Genomic DNA, 25,987 nt, shown 5'->3' on the forward strand with positions numbered 1-25,987 from the left:
CTTTTTATGCTCTGATAAAAGTTTCTTGATATGTTGGTTTTGAAACGTAGTGTTACACGGGATCGGACGAATTTATTCATGAACAAGTCTCTAATTAGTACTTCCATTCCTTTTTACTTTCTCGAATCTGAAGTATAGAGAAACAACTAATAGTGAAAAAATTCAAGTTACAGTTTTAAAAGGCATAATAGAGATTCCAATATTTAGACAGACAGACATAATGCAAAAAAAAAAAAAAAACATATTTGGCATTATGTATGTGACAAAGATAACTCAAAAACACTTTGAGGTTGACAGATGAAACTTGGTATGAGGTCTTTACATTAAATTTGTTGACTTCTATCAGATTTTGAACAGACTGCATTCAGAGGAAAAATGTCTGTCATATATATGTGAATGACAGACATTCTTCCTCTAAATGTTCATTCTATGTTCAGAGGAAGAATGTCTTTGAATATATGTTAATACGGTAATTACAAAACGCAGATAGATGGATGAATAAAATTCAGTACACAGATTTAACATCTATAGCGTAGACAGCTGTCAAATAGTGAGCAAAATTCAATTATGAGTTGACTGTCTTTCGGTCTGTACTTTCAGAAGCATGTAAGCGTGATAATTCAAAAACGCAATGACATAAATATATTGTTTGGTATATGATTTTGAGATTGCATTTATAGTTTTTGTGTGAAATATTGGTTTCATTTGGTTGGGAAAAAAGAATCTAAACCACAAACTCGATTTCCGTACGCTATTAACCGCATGCGAAGCACTCATCGCAATAAATCTTGCAAAGAATCACACGATGGAATTCGTAAATTCACGCCAAACTTTAATATTTCGTAATTGATTTCAGGCTAATGAGAGATAGCCAAAGGTTTTCGTCGCAATATACGAATGCACATCACATGGAAATAGACTATATACATGCAATTATATATAATGTAGTTTATATATTTAATGTATATCATTTTCATCCATTTAAATGGATGACAACAACTTAATCATGAGTATATATATATATATATAATATTATGCTCCTGATTATTCTTTTATCATCACCCACAAGCGTAGTTAATAGATGGAAATGATAGGCGCATACAAAACAAAATGTGCCGAATATTCTTAAAGTTTTCTAAATTGCTTCAAATATACTAATTAAACAGTTCATAAAATTCGTAAGATTCATTTTACCTCTAGAACATAGTAAGAATGGGATTCTTCTCTGGTATTTTAAATAATAGTGGAAACAATCCTTAAGCTTTATTGTTTTGAAATAATTCATTCCACTTTGAGTAATATATTCGTACTGAATACGAGACTATATAATGAATGTAGATTTCTCCTTGTTTGAATAATGTTTGAAAATGACTGCCTCTCGATACGTTGTTCTGCCTTATTATGTCATTTGAATGAATAGCGATACCAAAAAAATACCTCACATTTTCCTCCTGATTTTTTTCCCACGCACTCAGTGAGGGAAAGCCGACCCAAATCGCGCTGGAATAGTTTAGCTTTTCTAAGTCCGTGAACCCGGAATTCAGTAGCTAATACTAAGTCCATGCAAAAAAGTAATTATAAAAAATCAACTCGAATAGTCTCCTAAAAACTTTCTCGTCTATTCTCTACAAAAGGTGAATTTGCGTTTTAGACGCGCTTTTTCCTAACCGATTGAAATCAATCACGAAATCAGCCCACAATGACAGCAACTAAATCAATACCAAATCTGATACATTTATTGCGATTTTTGATTATCGCGTTTACATGTTTCTGAAAGTACAGATCGACAGATGGTCAATTCTTTGTTTCATTTGGCTTAAAGATAATTTGCCATAGACTTTGCCATAGACAGACAGACATAATGAAATATATATATGATTTTCGAGCTCTTGGGAGTCTAATGAAAAAAAAAAAATGTGATTTTCAAGTTTTGGAAGATCTAAAACTTGGAGATTCGTTAATTCTTTCTCTATATTTCGTATGCGAAAAAGTAAAAAAAAAAAAAAAAAAAAAAAAAAAAAAAAAAAAAAAAAAACCTTTTAAATGATAGAACTTTGAAAAGTTTTTCGCATTTCTCATGATTGAACAATTAATATGTCTCCTTTCTAATTATCAAATATATGATTGGTTAAATTATTTTTGTATGCAAAAGTAATTAAATTTGAAATGTTTGTTCACGTCCATAATTTCAAATTCTTTAGTTATAAAAAAAAATGTTTGGTTCTGTTTATTATTGCTATAGTAAAAATCTTAAATAGATTTGATTATAAATTCATAGATTAGATTATATAATTGATTATAAGTATAGATAGTGCTGATGAATTTTTTTGAATATCATTTTGTTTCGTGCATGATGGAAAAAAGCTGGAAACAACTTAATAGAGTTGCCATAAAATAACCCATTAGCTATCATAGCACATAATTGCAATAATAACTATAACTAGGAAATCTTTGGTAACTATCGTTTGGAAAATAAAAATGAAATCGACTCTGCACATAAAATAGATATAAAAAAAGATATTCAATAAAGAAGAGAAAATGTTTTTGTTTTGCTTTTTACTAATATTTATATGAATATAATTTTATAAATATTAGTGTCATTTAATTTTGCATTGGAAATAATTTCACATTTACCAGTCATTTGAAATGTTCCCTTTGTCGAATTCGAAATAGGCACAGAGAAAGTATTGTGATCGTCAGAAACTTCGAACTCGAGATTTCGGTGAATCTTCCCATTTCAGACCTTTCCAAGACCGAAAAAACATATTTTCGGCATTATTTGCCAAATAAAACTCAAAAATGCATTGAGCTAGAGAGATGAAATTTTGTTTTTGGCCTTTACACCAAATTTGTAGATTTCTGCTATATGGAAAAATATATGGAGCTATATGGAAAAAATTTCTTCATAAATTTAACATCTATAGTGTGGACATTTATCAAGTTTTGAGCTAAATCCAAAAAGGAATTGAAAGTCTGTCAGTGTGCACTTTCATGAACATGTAAATGAGACGACTCAAAATCGCAATTATTTAGATTTATAAAATTTGGCATGTGATTTTGTGATTGCAATAGTAGATCTATGCCAAATTTTGGTTTTAGTCGAAATAACGCATCCAAAACACAAATTCACCTTCATTTGAGAATTTGCGAGAAAGTTTTGCGGAGACCACTCCTGCTAGTGTGAATTCTCATTCGTCTGCAAACCGTTCCTGAACGGGGGGAGAGGGGAGTGAAAACGGATGTTTCTCTCTTCTATAAGAAGTGGAATAAAATTGGCGGAAAAAAACTTCCCAATAATCGTAAAAATGGTGGGTGGCCTGCTAAAGGCAGTTCTCATTTGTGAAATGGCCTTTTCACCTAAGGCGTGCAATTGCCCCATCCCCTGGATAGTATAGAAGGGGAGGGACGGAGTGTATAATCGGCGCATTTGCTTTTAGGGATATCGTACGGTGGAATAATTGCGTATGCACCATTTCTTAAAGCAAATGAATGATTATTTTAAGTGACGGAAAAGAATTCCAAACCAAAGAGCTGCAGAAGATTGAATACTCAACACATTTTTGCTGTAATACATTCCATTAAGTAATTCAATTTCTATAATAAAACAATTTTTTTCTGGATTTTTATTTAAAGGCATTAGAAATGTTATTCAAATGTCATATAATGAGATATATTAATAAACATCAGAAGGATTACGATAGATGGTCAATAAGTTTCAGATAGCAAAAGTTAGAAACCTCAATGAGGGCAGATTTAGTGTAGTTTCATACTCCCATGACGCATATCAAATTGAATTCAATTTGCAGTTGTGGGAAATATAAAAGGATACGCCATTGCAGCACAGAGTAAGATGATGTGCCCGTGGAAAACAGATGTCATATGATCCGAAACGAATTCATTAAAAAAATATTCAACACTTTTATTACATCCTTTGAAAATTCGTTGGGAGAATGCTAAATAAAAGAATAATATAAAGAAATAAGACTGTTTAATTACTTTGTCATATGATTAAAAGAATCCTGAAGAGATGTTCAATTGCGTTGCTTTTAAATACAATTATATTTTTGTATGTTCTTAGAATGAGTGCCGTTAATTATTTTTTTTTTTCTTTACAAACCCAACTCCAATGTTTAAAATAACCTTCAAAATATATAGAAATAAACAATACAGACTCTAAATACTGAACCAATGGTTATTTTTCTAAAATTTAAATCAGGCCATTAAACAACTGCGTATCCATCAAAACATCTCTTTCTTTATACTTCACATTGAGTTTTCAAAACATCCCCCCCCCCGCCCGAAATATTAGCACATGATACATAATACCACTTCATTCTCGTGTATGAATGGACAGGTTATGTATTACTGCGTATTCTCGTGTAATGAGGTTATTTTTATACGGAAAATAATAGAAACTTCCTCACCCTAACTATCAGTCAACGCCACCGAGAGCCCTGGAATACTTATACATATATTTTAAAATTCCTATGAATATCCTGTTTATATTCAACACTTTTTATTCACGACGGAAAAGGAGAAGTTGAATTCCATTGAAAAAGGAGGGGGGGGCACTCCGTTGGGAAATCATGCAATCCCTCCCCCCATCTCCTCATAGATGTGATGTATCAAAGTCAGTGTTTGTATGATAACATGCTTTTGTGTGCTTCGAAACACATATTGTAGCCTACCCTCGTGGGCAAGTTTCTTTTTTGTTTGTTTTTTCCTTTTTACCCTCAAAGGTAGCAGATGAGTTTCAAATAAGCACAGTAAAGGTGGATTTAATGAGTCCTCAGAGAATGCGGTGGGTCTTTTGTTAAATGAAACATGAGGAAGTTTATCTGAATATGTGCTGTTTTGAAAATAATACTCACTTTCCAGAATTAAAATTAAAAAAAAAATAATAATATATTACAAAAACATTATGTAGAAATCAATTTCTCGTTTTTAATTAATTATTAATTTTTTTTCCTCTGAAAATTCAATAATTTAGTATTATTTAATATATTCAATACTCAATATTTATTTAATATAGTAAAAATTCTACATCTAAATATTACAGGTGACTGCTGCGCCAGATATCGTTCATTTTTTTTAAAAAATTAAATAATATAAGGCTTTTAAACTCCGAACTCTTTTTATTTTCTTCTTGATAATAGTAATAATACATTATTGAACAGATTTTAGTTGAACATTTTCTTTTGCGATAAAAACATTTTTGATTTTAAGTTAGGTGACTGCATAAAAAAAATTGATTTTTTTCAAAAATACGAATTTTTTAAATTTTATACTTTTTATGAAACCGTTTGAATTTTGTTTCCGAATCCAGTTTTTTTTAAGTTACACTGAATTTTATGTTTGTTTATATGTTATATAGGTTTTATATGTTATATATGTTTTAATGCCAATAATGCATCCTTTTAAACTGTTTCTCAAATTCTCATCTTTGGTAAAATTTTCTTCCGAAAAACCTAATAAATTAAAATCGAATACATATTTTTTTTTGTTAAAATTTTGTATAATATTTTCTCAATATGCTCTGCAGCTCCTGAATTAAAGAATAAGTAAAATCTTTATTTAGAAATATTCTATAGTGTTTTAATGCTTTACAATGCAAAAAATGTCTTATTTATCAGTTGAAATTCGTTTATCTCTGAGTTCTAGGTAATATATTTCTTAAAATATCTGCAAAGTTTTAAGCAAATCTTTAAGCAAATTTTAGCAAAAAAAAAAAAAAAAAAAAAAAAAAAAAAAAAAAAAAAAAAAAAATTAAGCAAATTTTAGAGGTTTATAAAAACCTCTAAACTAAAATATGCTTGCTGTATATCTTTTTTTAGCAAAAAGAAAGCCCTTTTTCTAAGTTTAAAAAAAATATTTTTAATAAATAATTTTAAAAAATATTTAAAAATTATTTATTAAATTTACTGATATATATCCGATTCATATATCATTTTTTTCAGTCTTTTTTTACTCAGAATTTTAAAAATGCAATTATTTTAGAGCTTTCTTTAAAAAAAATCATTTCGAACGTAGTCACATACTATATTTAAAAAATAACTTCCTCTGATTCAACATAAGTGTTCTTTTAAAGCTTGATCACGATATTTTATAATATTGACTTAAATCTGATTTCATACCTTTTTCCCACGTTCCTTCCTCCCTTCTCTATCTTTTTCTTTCCCTCTTTTATTTCAATTTTTAAAATTCAAGGGTAAACAATTTTCATGTTCCAAATTATTCTTGGAATCAAATACTTTTTATCTAAAATTTACATTGATTATTATGCAATTTCGATTTCCATTGCAACTGAAAATAAAACTTAATTATTCCATTTTTATAGATTTAGCATTCAAACCTTTTTCTTCCCGAATACAGATCTTTCATTTCTATATCTTATGAACTGAAACAAATTTAGTTAAACAGCAAATGACATTTAGTGGAGTGACCTCCCCACTACGTTCTAGCATACTCTCTATAATAAAGGCAAATGGATGTTTTAGACGTGTTTTTTAATCGTGTAACCGATTGAAATCAATATTTCCAAACAATTCCAGTCCCAAAATCACCTACAAAATTTTACATTCAAAATACATTCAATAAAATTTCACTATAAATATTAAATCAGTGCACCGAATTTTATCCATTTATCTTCATTTTGTGTTTTGTTTGTTATTGTATTAACTTGTATTCGAAAAACAGGGCCAACAGATGTCCTCTGAATAGATTTACTCAAAATTTGATAGAATTCTATAAATTTATGTAAATAGAATGTTCCAAATTTGATCTATCAATCTTAAGGAGCTTTTGAATCATGTTTATATTAACAGACAGACTTCTAAAAATGTATTATCTGAACACGGTGAAGTCTGAAACATGAAAATTCGTCAAAATCTCCAGTTCGAATTTTTGACGATCACAATTCTTGTTTCTATGCTTCGTATACGAGAACATAAAAGCACAGTTAAATTCGTCTCCATAAAAAAAAAAAATTGTGAAAATCTGCGGAATAAGTGCTGCAATCAATTTCCTTTCAAATTAATAAAGTTTGATACTTCAACTTTTTATTTTCATTCCAGAGTGAAATTTTATCAATCGATAAGGAATGCCCTCTGTAAGGAAATATGAATTCTTTATCGTAGGCGAAAACATTCTTATATCCAGCGAACAATACCCCCCAGACGAAACGTAACTCAAAGCATAGAATGTAAAAGAAAAAAAAAGGAAGAAAGAAAACCAAACGATAAGAGAAGGGTGGACAAAAAAGTAAGCGAGGGAGAGGGTGTAAAGGAAATCGACGCTCAACATCCCTTTTCAATAAAAAAATTGGCTACAGCTCTCCTCCTGGAAGACACCCTCCGCAGTATTGAACGGGACCTAACGAAATTTTGGTGACCAGTTAAAACCCAGACATGCTGGGGTTTATCTAACACACTTTTTGCATTCTTTTCCACCCCTCGCCAGCTTTCTTCCGTAAGCCCAGAAAAAAGAATTTCCGTAAGCAGTAGGACAGGCTTCAGATAAAAAGCATTCCTATTTCTTTTTCTTTTATATTTTTAAAGGGCGTTATTGGTGCTGTGCGAGCTATTTATACCTTGCATACGGGTTAGTACATATGCTGTATCATTAATATCATCCAACTGCTGAATAACTAATTGTACCTATACTGAAATTGATACGATTAGTTATTCATTCCTATTGACAGTACCAATAATCGTGTTGTTATTGATTTTAAGCATTATCATTTTAATCATTAAAGCATCATTTATAAATTTCATAAGCATAACCGTTCCTACTACTAAGTGTATCAGTATTCCTATTGACCTATTAATGGTACCTAAGTAAATAATATAATTGTTAAATCTCTAATCTTTATGCAGATAATTTGTCCTATAGCATCACAATATGTGTAATGGGAAAAGTAAGACAAAAAAAAAATAAAAAATGTGGTTCTAAAAGTGGTGTAAATGATTCTGAATACTTGTTTTTTTTAGGGAGGGGGGTGGTTCCCGTTTAAAAAGAGGGTGAAGAGCTTTTTGTTTTTCTGTTAAAATCTCCACCTGAAAAAGATATCTTGGATTTTGTTCATCCATAAAGACTGAACTTTTCCTGTTAACCTGTTCCCACCCATTGACCCGCATTTGCTCATATTTGTTGGAAATGAATCCAGAAAATGAAGAAATTCAGAAATTCATGATTATGAAAAATATTTTTTTCCATTTGAAAAACTTAACACACAAACTTGGAACAAATATTTCGCAAATACGACGTTTTAACTCTGAAATAGCTACATTCATTCATGTAAACATTGATTATGGTGATTTAGTCCTTGCATAATCAAATCTAACAGATTAGTAATAGTGAAAATAATCTATAATAGGTTATGATGCAATGAATATACCTGGGGTAAGAAATAGAATATAAAAAGGTTAAAATGGTAGGCTTGATTATTATATACATGCATAATCGAACCATCTGTGCCCATATAAGTAAAAATAAAAATGCCTGTAGATTGTTAAAATAGCTTCGTTTAATCAATATTTTTACTAAAATTAATGGTATTCGCATACAACACTGTGGCCACACTACAAATTTTGATTCTTAATATAATACAAGAATAAAATTATCCCAAAAAATATTTTTTTCAAAGTTCTCAGGTTTAAAAATGGCTGAAGCGCATTTTCAATCCCCGGAGTCAATTGTGCGCTGTTTTCCTTTCGTGGTGGCTGAAGGATCGTCCGCATCATTATTTTTTTGTTTCCTGTCCAGAGATTTCCTTCTACTCACCCCCTCTTTCCAGCAGCTCGACCCCTCTTTCGGACGTGAGGTGCATCTGAAAGGCCACTTTGGACATTCAGAGAGAGAAGAGACAAAAAGTTATCCCCCAATTTATTTTTATTTTTCGTGACAAAGTTTTCTTTTCTTTTTTTTCACAGAGAGGTTTGGATCCATACGAATGCTAAAACAGTTTCCTCAGCAAGTTTTCTTCTAGCTTTTTGGCGTTCATGCTGAGGTGGTGTGTTTTAACTGCAACCACTCAAAGGAAAATTCCCAATCTCCTGATGGGTTCTCCCCCCCCCCTTTTTAACTTTTGATGTTCTATTGAGTAAAAATTTAATCCTAAAAGATAAACGACTTTATTACCAACTTCAATCATTCAAGTTTCCAGAAAAAGTTCTGTAATGACTTGCCTCTTTTTACTTTTTTGCACACAAAGCACAGAGAAAGTATTGTAAACGTTTAAAAATTAGAAACCCAAGATTTTGACGTATTTCCACATTTTAGATCACTCTGAATTCGAAAAACACATTTTTGGCGTCATGTCTATCATGTCTTTGGCATCATGTAGCGAAGGTAACTCAAAAACTCTTTGAGATAGACCGATAAATTTGTTATACGGTCTTTATACCAAATTCATAGATTTCTGTCAAATTTTGAGCAAAATATAGTATTCAGAGGAAATCTTTCTGTCCGGCTGTTTGATTGTAAGTTAAAATAATAATATCAAAGCAAAGAAGACAGATGGATGAACTTCAGTACACCTGTTTAACATTTATTGAGTTGGCCTCTATCAAATTCGGAGCCAAATCCAACAAGGGGTGAAACATCTTTCTGCCTGCACCTTCAAAAATATAGAAGCACGATGACTCAGAAACGCAGTGACTTAAATACATAAAATTCGGCATGTGATTTTGTGTCTGTCATTGAAGTTTTGTGTCAAATTTTTGTGATCAGATCAATCAGATGGGAAAACGTGGTAGAAGTTCAAATTCGATTTTCGGAAACTATTAACCGCATGCCAGGGATGAATTGCCAAAAACACTCGCCAAGGTTTACACGATGGATTCTGTCAAAATGCTAAATTCAAGCCAAAGTGTAATATTTAGTAACTATCTTATTATGTAATGGATTCTATGCCTTACCAAATTCCACATTTTTGGCTGGATGAATGTGGTGAGGGTCTAGTATTTTCATTAGGGAGTATGCGGTAACGTTTTCGGGAGACCACTCTCGCTTTTCTTGAAGAATAATTCCACCTTCTGATGAATGTGTGCTTCTTTTTATGTATCAACCACATTTACATGTCATATAATTCTAAGCTAAAGTGTTTTAAAAACAGCTGAGCAGTTTACACTTATTCTTTATTAAGACTACGATAAAAAGAATTGTGATTTTGTGCATTATTATTTGGTGAAAAACATTACGAAAGTAATGATCTTTGAAATTATCCAACATACATGCAGACTGTTATAAGTAATTTCGTAACCAAATTATCTGTTCACTAAAAGTAATCAAAATACCCATTCTCTTTCTCTCTCTCTCTTTTTTTTTTTTTTTTTTTTTTACTGAATAATTATTATTTGATCTTTTGACACCCTGATTAGGTGCTATTAATTACTTTCAAATTGATTGCTGTTACCTTAATGTTCAGTTGATATGCTTACAAATCCTCAAGTAATATTTAGTGAACCTTTTGATCCTTAAAAATGCAACTGATAGGAACATAAAAGCACTTACCAGAAACCTTATATTTTAAGATTTAAGTAAATAGAATATTAAACCTGTTAACCATTCAAGTAAAAACAGTTAATCTATGAGTTTTCGTAATTTATGGGTAAAAAAAGTTTATATTTTGCCTTTAATCACAATGGAGCTGGAACCATCATGACCTCTTTTACCATTTTGCTGCTCTAAGTGGCATATTTGTTTTCAAAATCACAGTTTAACGGGCGTAAATAAATGCAGATGTCTTATAAATAGTGATAATAATCATCTACTATTTCTTATCTATGACTATGTGATTAAGTAATTGAAAAGAAGGTAAAAAATGTCGTATTTTTTATATCGCTGCTATTAGCTATCGTTCAATCTTTTCTTCACACTTTTCATCCTTTTCTTTTTACAGTTTCATTAAACTTCCCTTGTTATGCATGGTAAAGATTTACTGAAACAAGGTATATTGGTAATAAATAGATCATTTAGCACGTTCATCAGTTTTATTTTAATATTTATTTATGAAATTTGAATATATATTTTTCATTCATTCTTAGATTTAAAACATAGGACAGCCAATTTAAGCTTTTGCTGATAAGCAGAGTCAATCGTTTTCAGTTTTCATGTTGAAAGAACTCTTTTTAATAAATGTAAAATTCAACTTGAAAGCTTGGTCGCAATGGGTTCCGTTATAAACACGAAATTATATGCGCATTGGCATTTTTTGCTGTAGTGAATCTAAAATTTTAAACTTTAATTACTGAGAAATGGATTCATTCATTTAGAAAATATTATAAAACTTCAAAGAAACATTTAAAAGCAACGGTACAGAAGCTTTTTGATATATCTCACATAGCAAAGGCTTGTTGGATTCGCATCCATTGGGTTGTGAATTCGAACTCCGGGGCAGAAGACTCCGTGTACATGGTGGCTGTTACATATATAAATCTGCCGTAGTCACAAAGTCCTCCAAATCGAGACAATACCACTAGGGGTACTGGATTAGAGGTAATCATTCTCTGATTCAGGTCTAAATTATGATCTCTTGGATGAGTGAATGAAATGTATGAGCGAAGTCCGCCCCTTGAAAAGGGCAGTGACGCATGAGTAGCTAAGATATACTCTTGGCCCTAGATGGCGCTATCGAAGCAAGAGACTACAAAACTCGGCTTAAAATCGCTGACTTCGTCAACAAGCTTGTTTATGACAAGTGCCACAGACAACAACAACATCAAAGGCTTTTTCAAAACTTTCAGAGTGAAAAGGATCCATTATATCTGACACTAAAAATCAATTACCTAAGCTATTTGCTGTTCCAAAATTACCTTCTGCCAAAATTGAGCTTATTTAAATTTCCTTCCACTCAACAGCAGTTTTTCATTTTTTCCCCATCACCATTCCGGAGATTCTCCGAACGCACCTCTCTCGCCAAGTCCTCGCAAATCCCATTTGACTCCAAGGGACTGGTGGGACGAGCGGCAGAAAAAAAAAAGGGACACGAGGACATTATATATTTCACATTTGCCGGAGTCTATCTTGGAGTGGCATTGTCGCGACCTTTTGTGTGCGCTGCGTGGCCCGATGCTCTTACCCTGCGGAGGTTGGAAACACGTAGATGAAAACTAAAAGCAAATAAATAAGGGAAGCGGTTTTCGGAAGTGTAGAATTCCAGGCACGTTTTCCGGTTAAAATCGAGGAGTCAGCCCCCTCCCCCTCTTTTCCGTCTCCCTCTCTTCTCCTTTTGAAAAAGGAACGCTTTTCTGGTCGTCAATAGAAATCGATGAGAGAATGCTTGCAAGATCTTAACTCTAGACTGAAACTAAGTTCTACAGGGTAGTTTACGATTTTTGGGGGTTAGTTTAAGAGAATGAATTGAATAATGGAAAGATTTATTTCATTTGATTGTTAAGCTCCCAGATAACACAGTACTGGATAATACTCTATGATAATAACCAATGTTCAATAATATTATACAACATTGTGCCTATTGATCAATGTGCTACAATATTGTACATTATTTGTCTGCTACTAGGGTTTGCAACTTCCTAGTTAATCACTGTTGTAAGAATATTGTGCTGTGAATCTTTGATGGATTGAGTAAAAAATAAGAAAGGCAAGAGATCACAAGTTTGACTAAGCAAGAGAAGAATTCCAAAAAGAACGAAGGGCCACGGTTGTCTCGTGATAAGGTTTCGACTTCGGAGCCGGAAGGTTTCAGGTGCGGGACCTGATTCCACCGAAGAATCGTCGTGTCAGTGACTCTAGTGCCCGTTAAATCCGTCGGGGCCAAACGTCCTTCCCCCTTGGTATGGTGTGGAAGTTTGGCTAGGAGGTGCCAGCTGAGGTGTCATCATCGTCATCTGACCTCAGTTCAAAATGACGATGTCCATCCCAAAATTGCTCTAGTGTTACTTTAAAACGGGACGTTAATATAACTAAACTAAAATTCAAAAGGACGTGCTAAATTTTAATGACAAAATGAGACAAAAATAAAGACAAATGTTTTGGAATCGGCAATACAAAATAAATGATTGATTATGAAATAAAGCAATTATAAACTAATATGATAACTCAAAGAATGCAAAAGTTATGTTGATCGTATGATCAGGTCCACAACTTTGATTTCCTATAAAAATCTGGGGACTTTGGAATATGACAACTATGAAATATGCGATTAAAAACCCTTTAATACCTGTTTAACATTTGCATTTGAAAGAAGTCTGAATAAGTGCCATAGCATCATTTTTGTTTCAACAGGTAAGTCATACTTCAAATGCACACCATAAGAATATGGGTTGCCAATTAATGGAAGATTCATATGTTCTGGGGGGGGGGGGGTATTAACTTGACCACCATGAAATATACCCATTAAAATTAAATTATTATAATCCACAATAATGATTTTTTATTAAAACCATTCAACCATTCTATAATGGTTCTATAAAGATGTTTTTATTGAATCCATTTATTCTATAATCAGTAATGATTTCAAGTTAAAATCTCATTGTTTTATAATTTTTAGTTACTATTTTTGTTTTAAATCCCGCCATTATATAGTATTCGATAACGCTTCCATTAGATGCTACAATTCTGTAATACTCAATAAAGTATTTTTTCTGACTCATAAATATTCCTTGTGTTACATCAAAACTAAACTAAAGGAGAGCAATAAAATGGTATTTAAATTGGATAATTCGTAAACATTTTTACTCATTTCAGAGTTATTGTTCTGACCCATAAATGATTGATGCTAAATAAACCGTCTGATATTTATCTTTCGACACGTCTGCTCATAATCAAATATTTTTTGCAGCATCCTCGAAATGCGGAAGGAGAAGTCAAGAGACGCCGCAAGGAGCCGCCGTGGGAAAGAGAACTTTGAATTCTACGAGCTGGCCAAGATGCTGCCCCTTCCAGGGGCCATCACTACACAACTGGACAAGGCCTCCATCATTCGACTCACCATCAGCTTCCTCAAGCTCAAAGCATTCATTATGGAAGGGGATCCACCTTGGAGAAAGGAAGGACCTTCCATCAAGAGTAAGTTATACATCTATGTCCCATTTGGCTAATTGCAATTTCATCTCATGGATCTGAAGTGAAAGATATTTCAAACTGAACAGTAGAACGAAAGGTAACGGTGACTTGCCGGTCCGGCTTCAGGACCAGGGAGTTTCAGCTTCGAAACTCAAGGTCTCCTATTTATATGGGGCTGTTGAAAGGTAAATCTGCCATTAATGTCTAAACATCCTACTGATGATATAGTGTAGAAGTATGGAAATGTCGGTTCGAATCAGATGCGGTAATCATCTAACTATGAGTAAAAATTATGTAATCATTCCAAAATAACCTCATGTTGCATCAAAACTAAACCAAGCGATAATATCATATGATTTTAAAGAGATGACGAGAGAACATTTTAACCTTCAGCATTCTTTATTAATCAAAAACTAATTAAACACATATAATGCTATGCTGGTCAAATTTCTTAAATCGCAATGCTATTAATTCGAATAGCAATCAAAATGAATAGTTGTGATCTCACTAAAGCTCTGTATATATTGTTTGAATTAAAAACTGTATTCTATGTGTTTGGAGACTAAATTACGCAAGCAACCCAAAGTCTTCGTAGCAGCGGCAGTGGAATGCCAAAAGTTACAGGAATATCTTAAAAAGTGCCTGAATGTACGTGTGCGTGTTTCTGCAAAGCTTATGGTTGGAGCATGAAAATTAAACTTCGTTATTAAGATCAGAGACAGAGTATCAAATATTATTATCTAAAAATTAAAATTTATTTAAAAACACCATATTCTTTTAGCTTCATTAAAATCATAATCTGGATTATTTCTCTTGGTGAATTATACACCTGATGCTTTCTTCGTGACAACAATCAGTAGCTTTTTTTTTTTTTTTTTTTTTTTTTTTGTAATAGATATTTGTACAATAAGTTATTCAAACAGAGCATCTGTTTGGCGGCGTTTACTCAAGATTTTATACTTTCATATTGGGTCAATTTCCTGGATCTGATGACTTCTTTTTCTTCCTTTTATAATGAAATTCAAATGGTCAATGTGACCGGAAATAGGAATCAAATCCTCCCCAGAGGAAACTCGAATATCTTTCCCCTCCTTTTCTTTCGCTCTCTTCCCGCGTTCCTTAAATCTTTGGAATATTGGCTTCGATTTGTTGCCTGGACAGAGGCCTGCCCTTACGGTTAGATGTACATCCCTACGAGTGCGAATATATTGTTCAGTAGGGTTGCAATCCCACATAAGGCTCCAAAGTCGCCAAAATATTTGTCATTGCACACTTGCAGCGTTATGAACTTCTGCGCGTAAATGACTTTAGTAGATTCATGTGCAATATAGATTTTTGTTTCATCATTTAAAAATTTTAAAGGAACACTAAAATCTGTTAATTTGCATTTATTTGTGCCCGTCAAAATAGGACGATGACCTTCATAGCAGGTCCTTGGATATTTAGGACTTAAAAATAAAGGAAATTTCATGAGCACCTTTTCAGTGCATGCTCCTAAATTCGCGGACATAGCCAGTATAAATATATTTAAATTGAATAGAATTAACAAATAAAAAATAAAATAAATCTTTTAGAAAAGGATTTCTTAAATTCTTTCTCTAGTCCAGTAAGCTTCCCAGTCCTCTAAGTTTGCACCCAAATATGTTGTCGGATAAGGGATTGAAAGAAGTAAGAGTTTTAACACCGTTGTGTCGCGTTTAAATAAATTCGATTACTCTTTGAGGAAAGTATTAAAATAAGATGTTATAGGTACAAAAAAGAACTCAATAATAAATCACAGACCGTATTAAAAGCATAATTACATTAGGAATAAATTTTAAAAAGCTGCTAATTTGAAAAATGATTTTATATATATTTTTTTAAAATGTGAGTAAAAATTTTGAAATTCCGCATGGAAATTCCATTTCTATATAGAAAGAAATATCCAGCAAAAATATTTCACCATATTTGAATTTTTTTAATCTTATTCTTCTTGCAATTAAATTACTATTAGAACCTATGATTAATTATATAGTTTTATTTAATAACTATAGCATTTCAATAATTCAGGCCAATAGATTTATATTTAAACGCGAAAAACCGGTATTTAAACTCCCCCACCTTTTATACATCATTCTGTAAACCAACAGGCCTGTTTTGGATAACCATCTCAACGAGTTAAACCAGAAAAATAGCTGTAATGTATTTTTTTTACGCATTTTATTATTTTTCAAGACAATTTGACTGGATTATTAACCAATTAAAAAAAATGAATGAAAAGATTAGACTGGTTATTTCATCTTAAAATAATCACGATTAAGAAGTAATTATATTTATTGTCAAATAAAGTATAGTAAAAAGAACGATATAATTTTCTATGCAAAAGCAAAAATATTTCGAGCCAATGTTGATGTAAGATGAACTAATTTTCCATAAAATCTATTATACATAAAAAAAATGAAATCACTTTTAATACAGTACCTAGATATTTTTAAAAAGATATCTTCCTTTGCTTTTCACTTACCTATTGATGATAAGTGATGAGAATTATATTTAAATACTTACTGGAAACTGGAAATTTTTTTTTTTTAATTTTTTAAAAGGCTTGATCAAATACCAAACTTTCTTTGCTTCTCCTCTTTCCGAATTTCCTCTTAGTTTCTATAGCTTTATTCCTTTTATAAACAAAAAATCAGTTTTATTTATTGAATATTGATTTATTTTCTTTTACAAGCAAATCAGAATATACACAAATTGAATAAACTTTGACCTCGCCAGAGGCAGCGTTAAATCTCTGCTTGTGGCAACCCAGTTGCACCCACTATCAAAAGTCAAATAAGTATAAAAAGAGCCGCGACCAAAACTAACAAAATCGTCCATTGGCGTCCAATCGTTAATTCAGGTCCAGCCTCAACAGTATGAGCCATCAAGTGAGACACCAGTGGACGTGATCGGAGAACCAACACGCGCCATTTCTTCTCTCTCTCTCTCTTCTCTTTTGAAGAAGATAGATAAATATAAAATCCGCAGTCCGCGGGAATCTTCCTAGAAGATGGTTCCTGGGCATGAGCTGGCCCAGCCTGGATTAGAAAACATTTTTAGTTGTTCTTTCCTACCAGATTTCTTGTTCTTGGCGTGATCCTTTCTTGTGTTCCTTTTTAACGTAATTTTATTTTATTCCAAAAACTTTCATCTTCTTTTCTTTTCAATTTTTTCGAGTATTTTTATAGTTGTATTTCCTTTAACAGATTTCCCTCACAGCGTGGTTTCGCTGTCGTCCGTTATCGTAGGAAAAAAAAAATTTTGAAACTGCGTTCGAACTCCTGTGGAATGGATGTCTATATCCGTGCCACTCACTAGTTTTCCATTCTTTAAATTTTCATTCCACACAAGTATTAAAATTAATTTAATAAGCGCCAAACTTTCTTATAGAACAGCTCTTGGTAAAAGAGAGTCTCGGACCCGCGATTTTTTGAATCGAAGCTGAAATTCTACTACATAATTTTCATTAGCTATATTAGGCCTTATTTGTTGTGTTACTTGTTTTTTTTCTTCTTTTTAATTAACATATCCACACAATTAATAAATTAGAAACCGAATTTCTCCGGTCGTTGAATTACTGTTCTCATGGACATGTATCGTCCCAAGTTATTATTTAAGATTCACGGAATTCCACAACATGTAGATTCATCAAAATCTAACATTCGAATTTTTTTGACGACTATAATATTTGCTTTTGATACGAATCATATAAAAGGAAGTAAGAAAATTGCGTTCACCGTTTGTAATGTTGAATGCTAATCTGATGCATAAAATACATAATACGCCTGTTATTCTATGCATCAAATGCATGTCAACATATTCTTCCTTCTTTCACTGTCTGTCACTTACAGACTTCAGAGAATTGACTTCAGCTAGTATAAATTTCCTTTACGGGTGAAAAAATCTCATTCTATCCCCCCCCCCCAATCTCTCCGAATCGATCCCCAATCCTTAACTACCCTTGAGCGAAATCAAATGCAAATCCTATCAGGATCAGCGGTGGGTAAGGTGGACCGTAATCCAATCCCCCGCAATCCCCCCAAACACAATTAGCCCCAGTGTAAGTGACACCGGCGATAGGCTCTTTCCTTTCTTCTGTTGATTGCGGAACTCTTGGAAGATATTTACCCAAAGTAACTTAGAGGGGAGCAACCACTCTCTGGAGGTTAATAGATCCTCCTGTATGCAAATTTTGTTAACAGGTAAAAAGGTTCATGCACCTACCCATCTCCCAATATAAAAAAAGATGTTACCACTATAGAAAACTGCGTCAATCGAAAGGTCTTTAAAAACAAGCCCAGCAAGAGGGGGGGGGGATGGAAATTACAAAATTTGAACTAAAAAACTGGGCATTAACGATTAATATTTTATATCCATTATAAATATTATAAAATTAATTTCAAGTAATTTTGATAATAATAATTATTATTATTATAAAAAATTTGTAATAAAACCATTCTGAAAATAATTGCTTGCTTAAAATAATTTCCCTCGAAATAAATAGCATATGTTATTTTGAATGCAGAAATAATATATAATAAAAGTGAGTAATCGTATAAAGTTTCAATTGCAATTTTTAAAAACGTGAGACATTTTCATTTACTTTTTTTTTTATTGAACCTGTTGTGCAACAGTGGAGTGCCCGCGTAAATTAAGAACATTAAAAAATTATTCATTGGCGATTATTAAAAGATAAAGATATATTTAACATACGAAAATAAAATTCAGAAATGCAAACAATAGTTTGCAGTTTTGAGTTTTGATTTCGGATTAAAAAATCAACAATTGCATTATTTTTTTTAATTTCAAATGTTAATAAATCGAACGAATTAAATTTTAATTTAATTTTTCAAAAGAATTAAATTTTCAAAAGAATTAAAAAATTACTAACAGAGGTTTGATTTCTTACTATTTTCGAATTAAAGACGATATTTTAGCATTGTTAATAAGAAATTCTAATAGGCGAATTCAAATTTATTTAACTTCAAATTCACTTTACAATGAATTCTAAATACATAAGTTGTGAACTGTATTTTGATACGTTATTATCAAGCTGAAAGTATAATTCTAATTTATCGTAATGAATAAAAGTCTTATGATTGAGTCCAATCGGATTGAAAATGGCCAACCACAGATAGAAATAACGAATGCATTTTCTTAAATCTTCCTTCGTTTTCTTTATTAAAAAAAGGTACTGTATTAGGTGTTGTCAAAATGCATATATGTTGTGGTAATTATAATAAACTGGTGATTATGTATGATTACCGGTGATCATTCATAATCACCAAATGGTTAATTGATGATTATGAAATAATCACCGGTAATTATACACAAACACTAGATAAATCGCATTTACCATAACATATATATTGTTATTATTGCAATTTTCTTCTTCCTCTTCTACAGTTTTCTTGATTGGTTCAATTCGATCAATAATTTCTAGTCCAATCTGAGTAACTTTTGGTATAATAGTAAACTGTAATTCAACAAGTTCCTTCTTTTAAAATGTAGTTAAGATATTTTGACATTTCCTTTAAAACTGTGTAAGAATTATTAGTCCTTTATCAAAATATTTGATTAACTACAGTCCCATAGCGCTTTCTCTAAAAAAAAAAATCCACAAACCATTTATATCATTACGAATGTTAAAAAGAATAATCTGTATACGTAATTCCATTTCGATCTCCATCTTTTCGCAATTTTTCAAGTGTTCGATAATCCAGAACAAATAAATAAATAAAATAATTATATCTGTATATCCATCTGCTAAAACAAAATCTTAAACTTGTAACGAGCAAAGCAGATGAAATTTATAATATAGCCTTGATTAAATTCAAGGCGACCTTCAGATTCGATTATTCTCTGTTTACTAGCAATTGTTTGAAAAAAAAAGTTTCTTCATCTGTTAATTACTTTTCTATTCCAAATTTAATTGGAATTTTCTTTCAACCACTTCTTAGTTTAAACCTGTAGCAAGATTGAGGAGAAGTCAGGCACTGCGCCCACGTTCATGAAGGTAGGGTTGTCACAATCTCGCTGCTAATGGCTACAGACTTCACATCACTAATTATGACGGAAGAAGCTCTGGCAACGATCGGCTGCATTTAACTTCGGCGATAGTAGAGGTGACCACCTTAGAATTCTTAACTGGTTCAGAAAAACTTTCAAGATTTATGTTGAGTTATTCTTTGGTCATTTACAATTTAGTACAAAATAAATTGCCCAAATCTTTTAATAATAAATTTTAATCCTGAAATGTTGCACAAAATGGTTTTAATTTTTAGGAACAATTTATTTTATCATCACAAAGATATAAATTATATTAATATTTTCTGTGATTAAAACTGGAATAAATATGCAATATTATAAAAAATAAAAGCTCAAAATTCAGAATTTATTTCGCTAAATATTAACTATATTATGGCATTGATTACGCCTTCAGCATTAACAATGATAAGTCTCTGACTAAGGGAGAAAGTGCTATTTCACTTCTCTTCCTTCTAGTTTCCTACACTCTCTCATTAAATCTTATTACTTTAAATGAGCAACGATTCTTGCACACGCACACGCACATCTCTTCTAAAATTCATCCCTTACGTAATCACTTGCCTTATCTATGAGATATGCTTTTTTACATGGCCTCTTATCTTCTATGTGTATCAACATTACTTGAACAGAAAAAGAGATTGTATTCTCTCAATTATTATGGTGGGGAAGAATGACTTTACAATGGTGATCTATATTGGTTTTACTCTCTCATATGGCTCATTAGGATTTGTGGAACATTAATGTTCATTATGGAATATTTCACCTTTTAGTATGTCCTATAAATCAAATTGCTCTTTGAATGAATTTATCAGAAATTATTAACATATTGTGAAACCAATGCTTCAACAATTTTGGCTCTTATAGCGAACAGTAAAACTTTTATTCAAATTGTTCCGTAAGAGAAATGAATTGCAAATTAGTACTTTAATCAATATCATGTCTGATTAATTATTTAACGAATTATGATATTACAAATTATTATCAATTTAATATTATATTGATTATATAAGAATAAACTATAATATGTAAATTAATAATAATCATCTTTATCACAAATTATTATAGTTTATTATTATATTAATAATTTAATGTCCTAAAATCACAAATATTAAAAACTTTTCTTTTATAGGCTGTTCATTTGAAACTGAACGTTGTTTTAATATTTTATTGATAGAATAAAATATTCTCTCTTGACACAATTGTTATATTTTTATTAAAACTTTAAAAATAATCTATTCCCTGTAACGACATCTTTAAATTAATATCTTTCTATGAAACTGATTTAAAACTGAAATATTAAAGTCTCTTCAGCGTTGTAAACCTATCGCAGCGGGGGGGGAGTGTATTAGCAATTTAACGCAATTAGAATCACTTGCTTCCCCCCCTCTAAAGATTCTTGTTCTTCTTTATTTAATCAGATTACTCAAAGCGAGAGGAAAGTAAAGAAGTCAAACTCAATTTACCCAATATTTTCCCTTAGACAACTGATAGAATTTCCTCCCCTGACCTTTCAATGCTGCTTCTCTGCCACGTTCCGTCTCCTGCATCTTTTCTTCACTGCTGAACTCAGCAAGTGGTTGCAGTTAAAGTGGGGCCGTCAATTAGCAATGAAGTAAATTGAGCTGGTGGTACGAAGCTTATTTTCACTTGGCTTTTTTTAGACACTCGAGTCACGGGCCGTGCCGGAAATTGTATGAGGGAAAGGCCGGAAATGAAGACGTGACGTCACTGATGGAAGGAGAAGAATTTCCCCTCACACCCCTGAGCAACTAGTAGCAGCGAATTAGTAAATTGTAATTTAGGCAGTGGTTGAATTAGTTTTTTTCTTTATAAAACTCAAACAAGCGGGTAATAGAAAGATCCAGCTTAAACTCAATCGCCCATTCTGAAAGTTGTTATAATTATCAATGAATAGCTCGAAATAATTTTTTAATGAAAATACCAAAATAGTGATGTCATTTGCCATTCTCAATTTTATATTAATTAATATTCACAAAAAATGATAAGTAATAAACTACTTTTGCTATAAGAATATTACTTTATTTTATGAATCGTTAACGTAGCTTTCCGCTTAGAAGCATAATTTCCCCACCATATTTTCATAGCCTATTTCTATACGGTGTGTTGTATATTGAATTTGAGACAGTCTTCCCATTCCTCAATTTGATACAGATGTACAGTTTTAATAAAAAGGCCATATACCATATTCCATTCATATAGATCATTGTGTACTCGAACAGTGGTTCCGGAAGACATGCATATACAAATCAACACTTTAAGGCGTTTGGCTTAAAACATAATGAAGACCGACAATCTAGATTTTAAAAATATTAAGGTTTGGCGTAAATTGGCTCATTTTTCTTAATCTATCGTGTCATCCTTGGCGAGTTTTTTGGTAATTAATCACTGGCATGCGGTTAATAGTATCTGAAAATCGAATATATGTTTTAAACGCGTTTTTCCCAACGGATTAAAACAAAAACTACAATTGTAGTCACAAAACCCCATACCTAATTTGATATATTTAAGTTGTTGAGTTAATTAATCAAATAATCAAATAAAAGCAGTGATAAAAACATTATTTTTGAGAAGATAACATTGTTTTTATCTTTATTCGAAATAATTCATATGTAAAAAAAAAAAAAAAAAAAAAAAATTAAATAGTAATGAAAAAAATTTCGGAAGTACTTACAAAAATTCAAACGGTAAAAAAGCTTAAAGCTATTGCCAAACAGAACGAATTAATGCAAAATAAATTAACATTTCCATAATTTGGAAGAAAAAACAGTATTTACGATAATGTTGTTGCTTTAGTCATTATGAGCTTAATTTTCTGTAGCTATTAAAATTTAAAAATTGTCTCGTGATCCATGAAAGAACTATAAGTTTGTCGCAAAAAAATGAAGAGCATTAAAAATTATATCAACTAGCCGTCTTTGGCGACCAACATGATCGTCCAGATTATTGTTTTTTTAATCTGTTAAACGATTCATATCGGATGCATCATTTTTTAAATCACCTTGTTATATGATAAGCATGAATTCAATTGAATTCTTTTACTGCAAGTTAAAATATGAGTATATTACAAAATAAAAAAGAAGTTTTCATTTTGTAAAGTGTTTATTTTATCTACTACAGAATAAATGATTGCCAAAAGCGCGCGATTGAATGCTTTGATGGATAAATTTGAATTCCCTCAAAATATTGTATCAGATCCATTGTATACCACATTGAATTAGAAATATTATCAAAACTGAAAAAAAAAACATTGTAAGGAAATGACATTTATATCATTTAAAAGATAAGTTTTTGAGTCTTAAGATAATATAAAGACCATTTTTTGTAAGAGAATTGTTTTGGAAGATATGAGCATCAACTAACATAGTGATTACCCATCTGAAGACGATTAAGCCTTTTTTTTTTTTGTTGTTGTTGTTGCTGTTGCCTCTATTAAGCCTATTATTGTTTGAAAGTTATTTCTTGATTTCTTTTACATCTCTTCTTTCCTCTAATTGAATGGACTTTTTGGTAACACAACGAACCCTTTCCAGAACATTTCTAATAATATTTTCCACCTCCAATTACCTAAGCAAAGCGCAGAATTCAATCCATCTATAAAGCCATTCAATAAAGCAGTTTGAAACATTCTGCTAGAGATCTGCTCCTTTCGACAGCAAGTAATAACAGCGATTTGTATGACGTTATGGCAGCGTTTTATGCATATAGATTACGTTAGCGTATACATGTATATTCAATAATACATTCATCTCTTTCAATTCTATAACTACAGAAAAAGTGGGTACACTTCACTAAATTGAAATAAGAGCCACTGCTCTGACAGATAAGCAAGCGCAAATTTCTTCCCCCAAGAAAAGATGATTCAATTCTGTGCATTGATGTGACATTTTTCTTCGCGGTCTTTTCTTTTCAAGAACAGTAACATTTTTTAAATGCGAGTTCAAACTACCTGGCAACACTGTGTTTAAATTCCTTATAATCTTACCTTTTTTTAATTGAGGAACTCCTAGTTAGAATTTAGAAGAAAAAAAAATCATTGCACTATAAACGTCACGTTTCGAGCAAAGAACGAAATGTGATTTCCTTTATGCATCGAGACAAAAAACGACATGCTGATTTTTTTTTCTTTTCCAGAAGACTTTGTGACTAAGTGACGGAAAAAAGGAGCAAAAGTCAGAAAAAGAAAGAAAAAAAAATAAGGGGAAATATCTACAAATGGAAGTCTACCTAGTAAAATTTTCAAACTTGTAAAAATTTAACACTTGAAAAGTTTCAAATCAAATTTTTAAAAATATAAAAAATACAATGGAAGTTAAAGGGAAATAAAAATGCTGTCAGCTCCCATATAAATAAATTCTCGAAGCTTTCATCAAACTTTAAAAAGTTTTCATGCTGTTTTTTAGCAACCAACCAATAATATTCATAATAGAGGAATAATACTAATAAAATGACACCACTTCTCTTATTCTTTCTTTCCGGCATTTTCAGTCTAAAAGCCTTATTAAACAAATAACGGAGCTTTTTATGCCAAAAATTCTCTTATAAGAGATAGATACATGTGCTCTTTTATAGTCCTCACGCAATACTGCAACAAGAAAGAGCTGAAATCCCGAACATCAACCGACGGTAGCTAAGTGCGATAAAATCCCCACCACCCAAACAGCAACTAAATTCCATCAATTAAGACATTCGAGGAAAGGTGGGGGGGGAGGGGAAAGCAGTAGAAGAAAGCTGTTGCGTTAGGGGGTGAAAACGATCTAAATGTGAGCACTAATAACGAAAAGAAAAAAAAAGAAAGAGAAGAAAGAAATAAGAAATAACTGTTACGGTTATGAGAATCCAAGGGTAGAAACTGATGGGTTTTCCGTGACCACTGATACACGATTCGCAGATCAGGAGCGCGGTTCAAACTGAAGCCTTTGGGCGCATCTCCCAGTTAATTCATTCAGTCAGTTGCTCGCTTAAACAACAGATAAGAAGGAATACGAGAGATTATTAGACAAAAAAAAACACCCTGAAAAAAAATTGTTGCCGTGCATTTTGCGGGCCGCATTTAACACCTGGAGGTCCTGCGCTCGTGCTCTTGATATTTTGTTCCGAATTTTCTATCATTTATTAATGCTACTGTGAGGTTTTTCTGCAACTTTTGATGTACCTGCCGATGGTACTGTAATAAGTGTCATTTCGAGGGGTGTTGTCTAATTGGGCATGAAAAATGGGGTTTACGGTTAGGGGTGTTGTAAAAGTACTTCTGATTGCACATCAGAGTGTAGTTTATCTGCAGGAATATTATCGGAAGTGGCCATCGACTCTTTCCTCCCTCCCGCCCCCCTACCATGATGTGCGACTTCAGATGCTAGCTCAAACAATGAAGAGAACTCTATGATTAGCAGAAAAGCGATTTTCCGCGAGAAGGATTTTATGGTTGTAGAATTTAGAGTACATAGAATTAATGAGCGTTCTGTTCTTTTATTCCCGTAAAATGAGTGAAGGGCAAGACTGTTGAGTTAATAATTATTTCATCAGAAAATAAGAGTTTTATTAACAGAGGCAAATAGTTGTAATAACTTGTCTCTCTTTCTCTCTCTCTCTCTCTCTCTCTCTCTCTCTATATATATATATATATATATATATATATATATATATATATATTTAAAAATTCGGAAATAAGAATATTACTTTTGAAGTATTCTTTTTGCATATAGTGTTTCAAATCTAAAATATAATGAAATTCCTAAGTTAATAATTATGTTATAAAATTCTGAATGTTGCCAACCAGACTTTAGTTCGCATCAAAACTTTTTTTTTACAGTACAAAAATATTACAACCAAAGAAAAAAAGTTTTTTAATGGGATTTTAATAATTTTGGGTAGG

The 25,987-nt window shown here is 31.7% G+C and overlaps 1 protein-coding gene across 4 annotated transcripts in view; it reads left to right on the forward strand.

The window, feature by feature from the left end:
• Nucleotides 1–25,987, forward strand: part of LOC129971348 (protein trachealess-like) — a 242,393-nt gene that overhangs the window by 189,419 nt on the left and 26,987 nt on the right. For 3 of the 4 annotated variants that reach the window (XM_056085022.1, XM_056085025.1, XM_056085024.1), the window contains one exon: nucleotides 13,802–14,028. In XM_056085022.1, the coding sequence (XP_055940997.1) occupies nucleotides 13,802–14,028 (227 nt within the window). Of the gene's footprint in view, nucleotides 1–13,801; nucleotides 14,033–25,987 lie in introns of all 4 variants that reach the window. The other variant, XM_056085023.1, reaches the window with a different exon arrangement.

This window comes from Argiope bruennichi, chromosome 6, assembly GCF_947563725.1.
Source record: "Argiope bruennichi chromosome 6, qqArgBrue1.1, whole genome shotgun sequence".
Taxonomy (NCBI): Eukaryota; Metazoa; Arthropoda; class Arachnida; order Araneae; family Araneidae; genus Argiope; species Argiope bruennichi.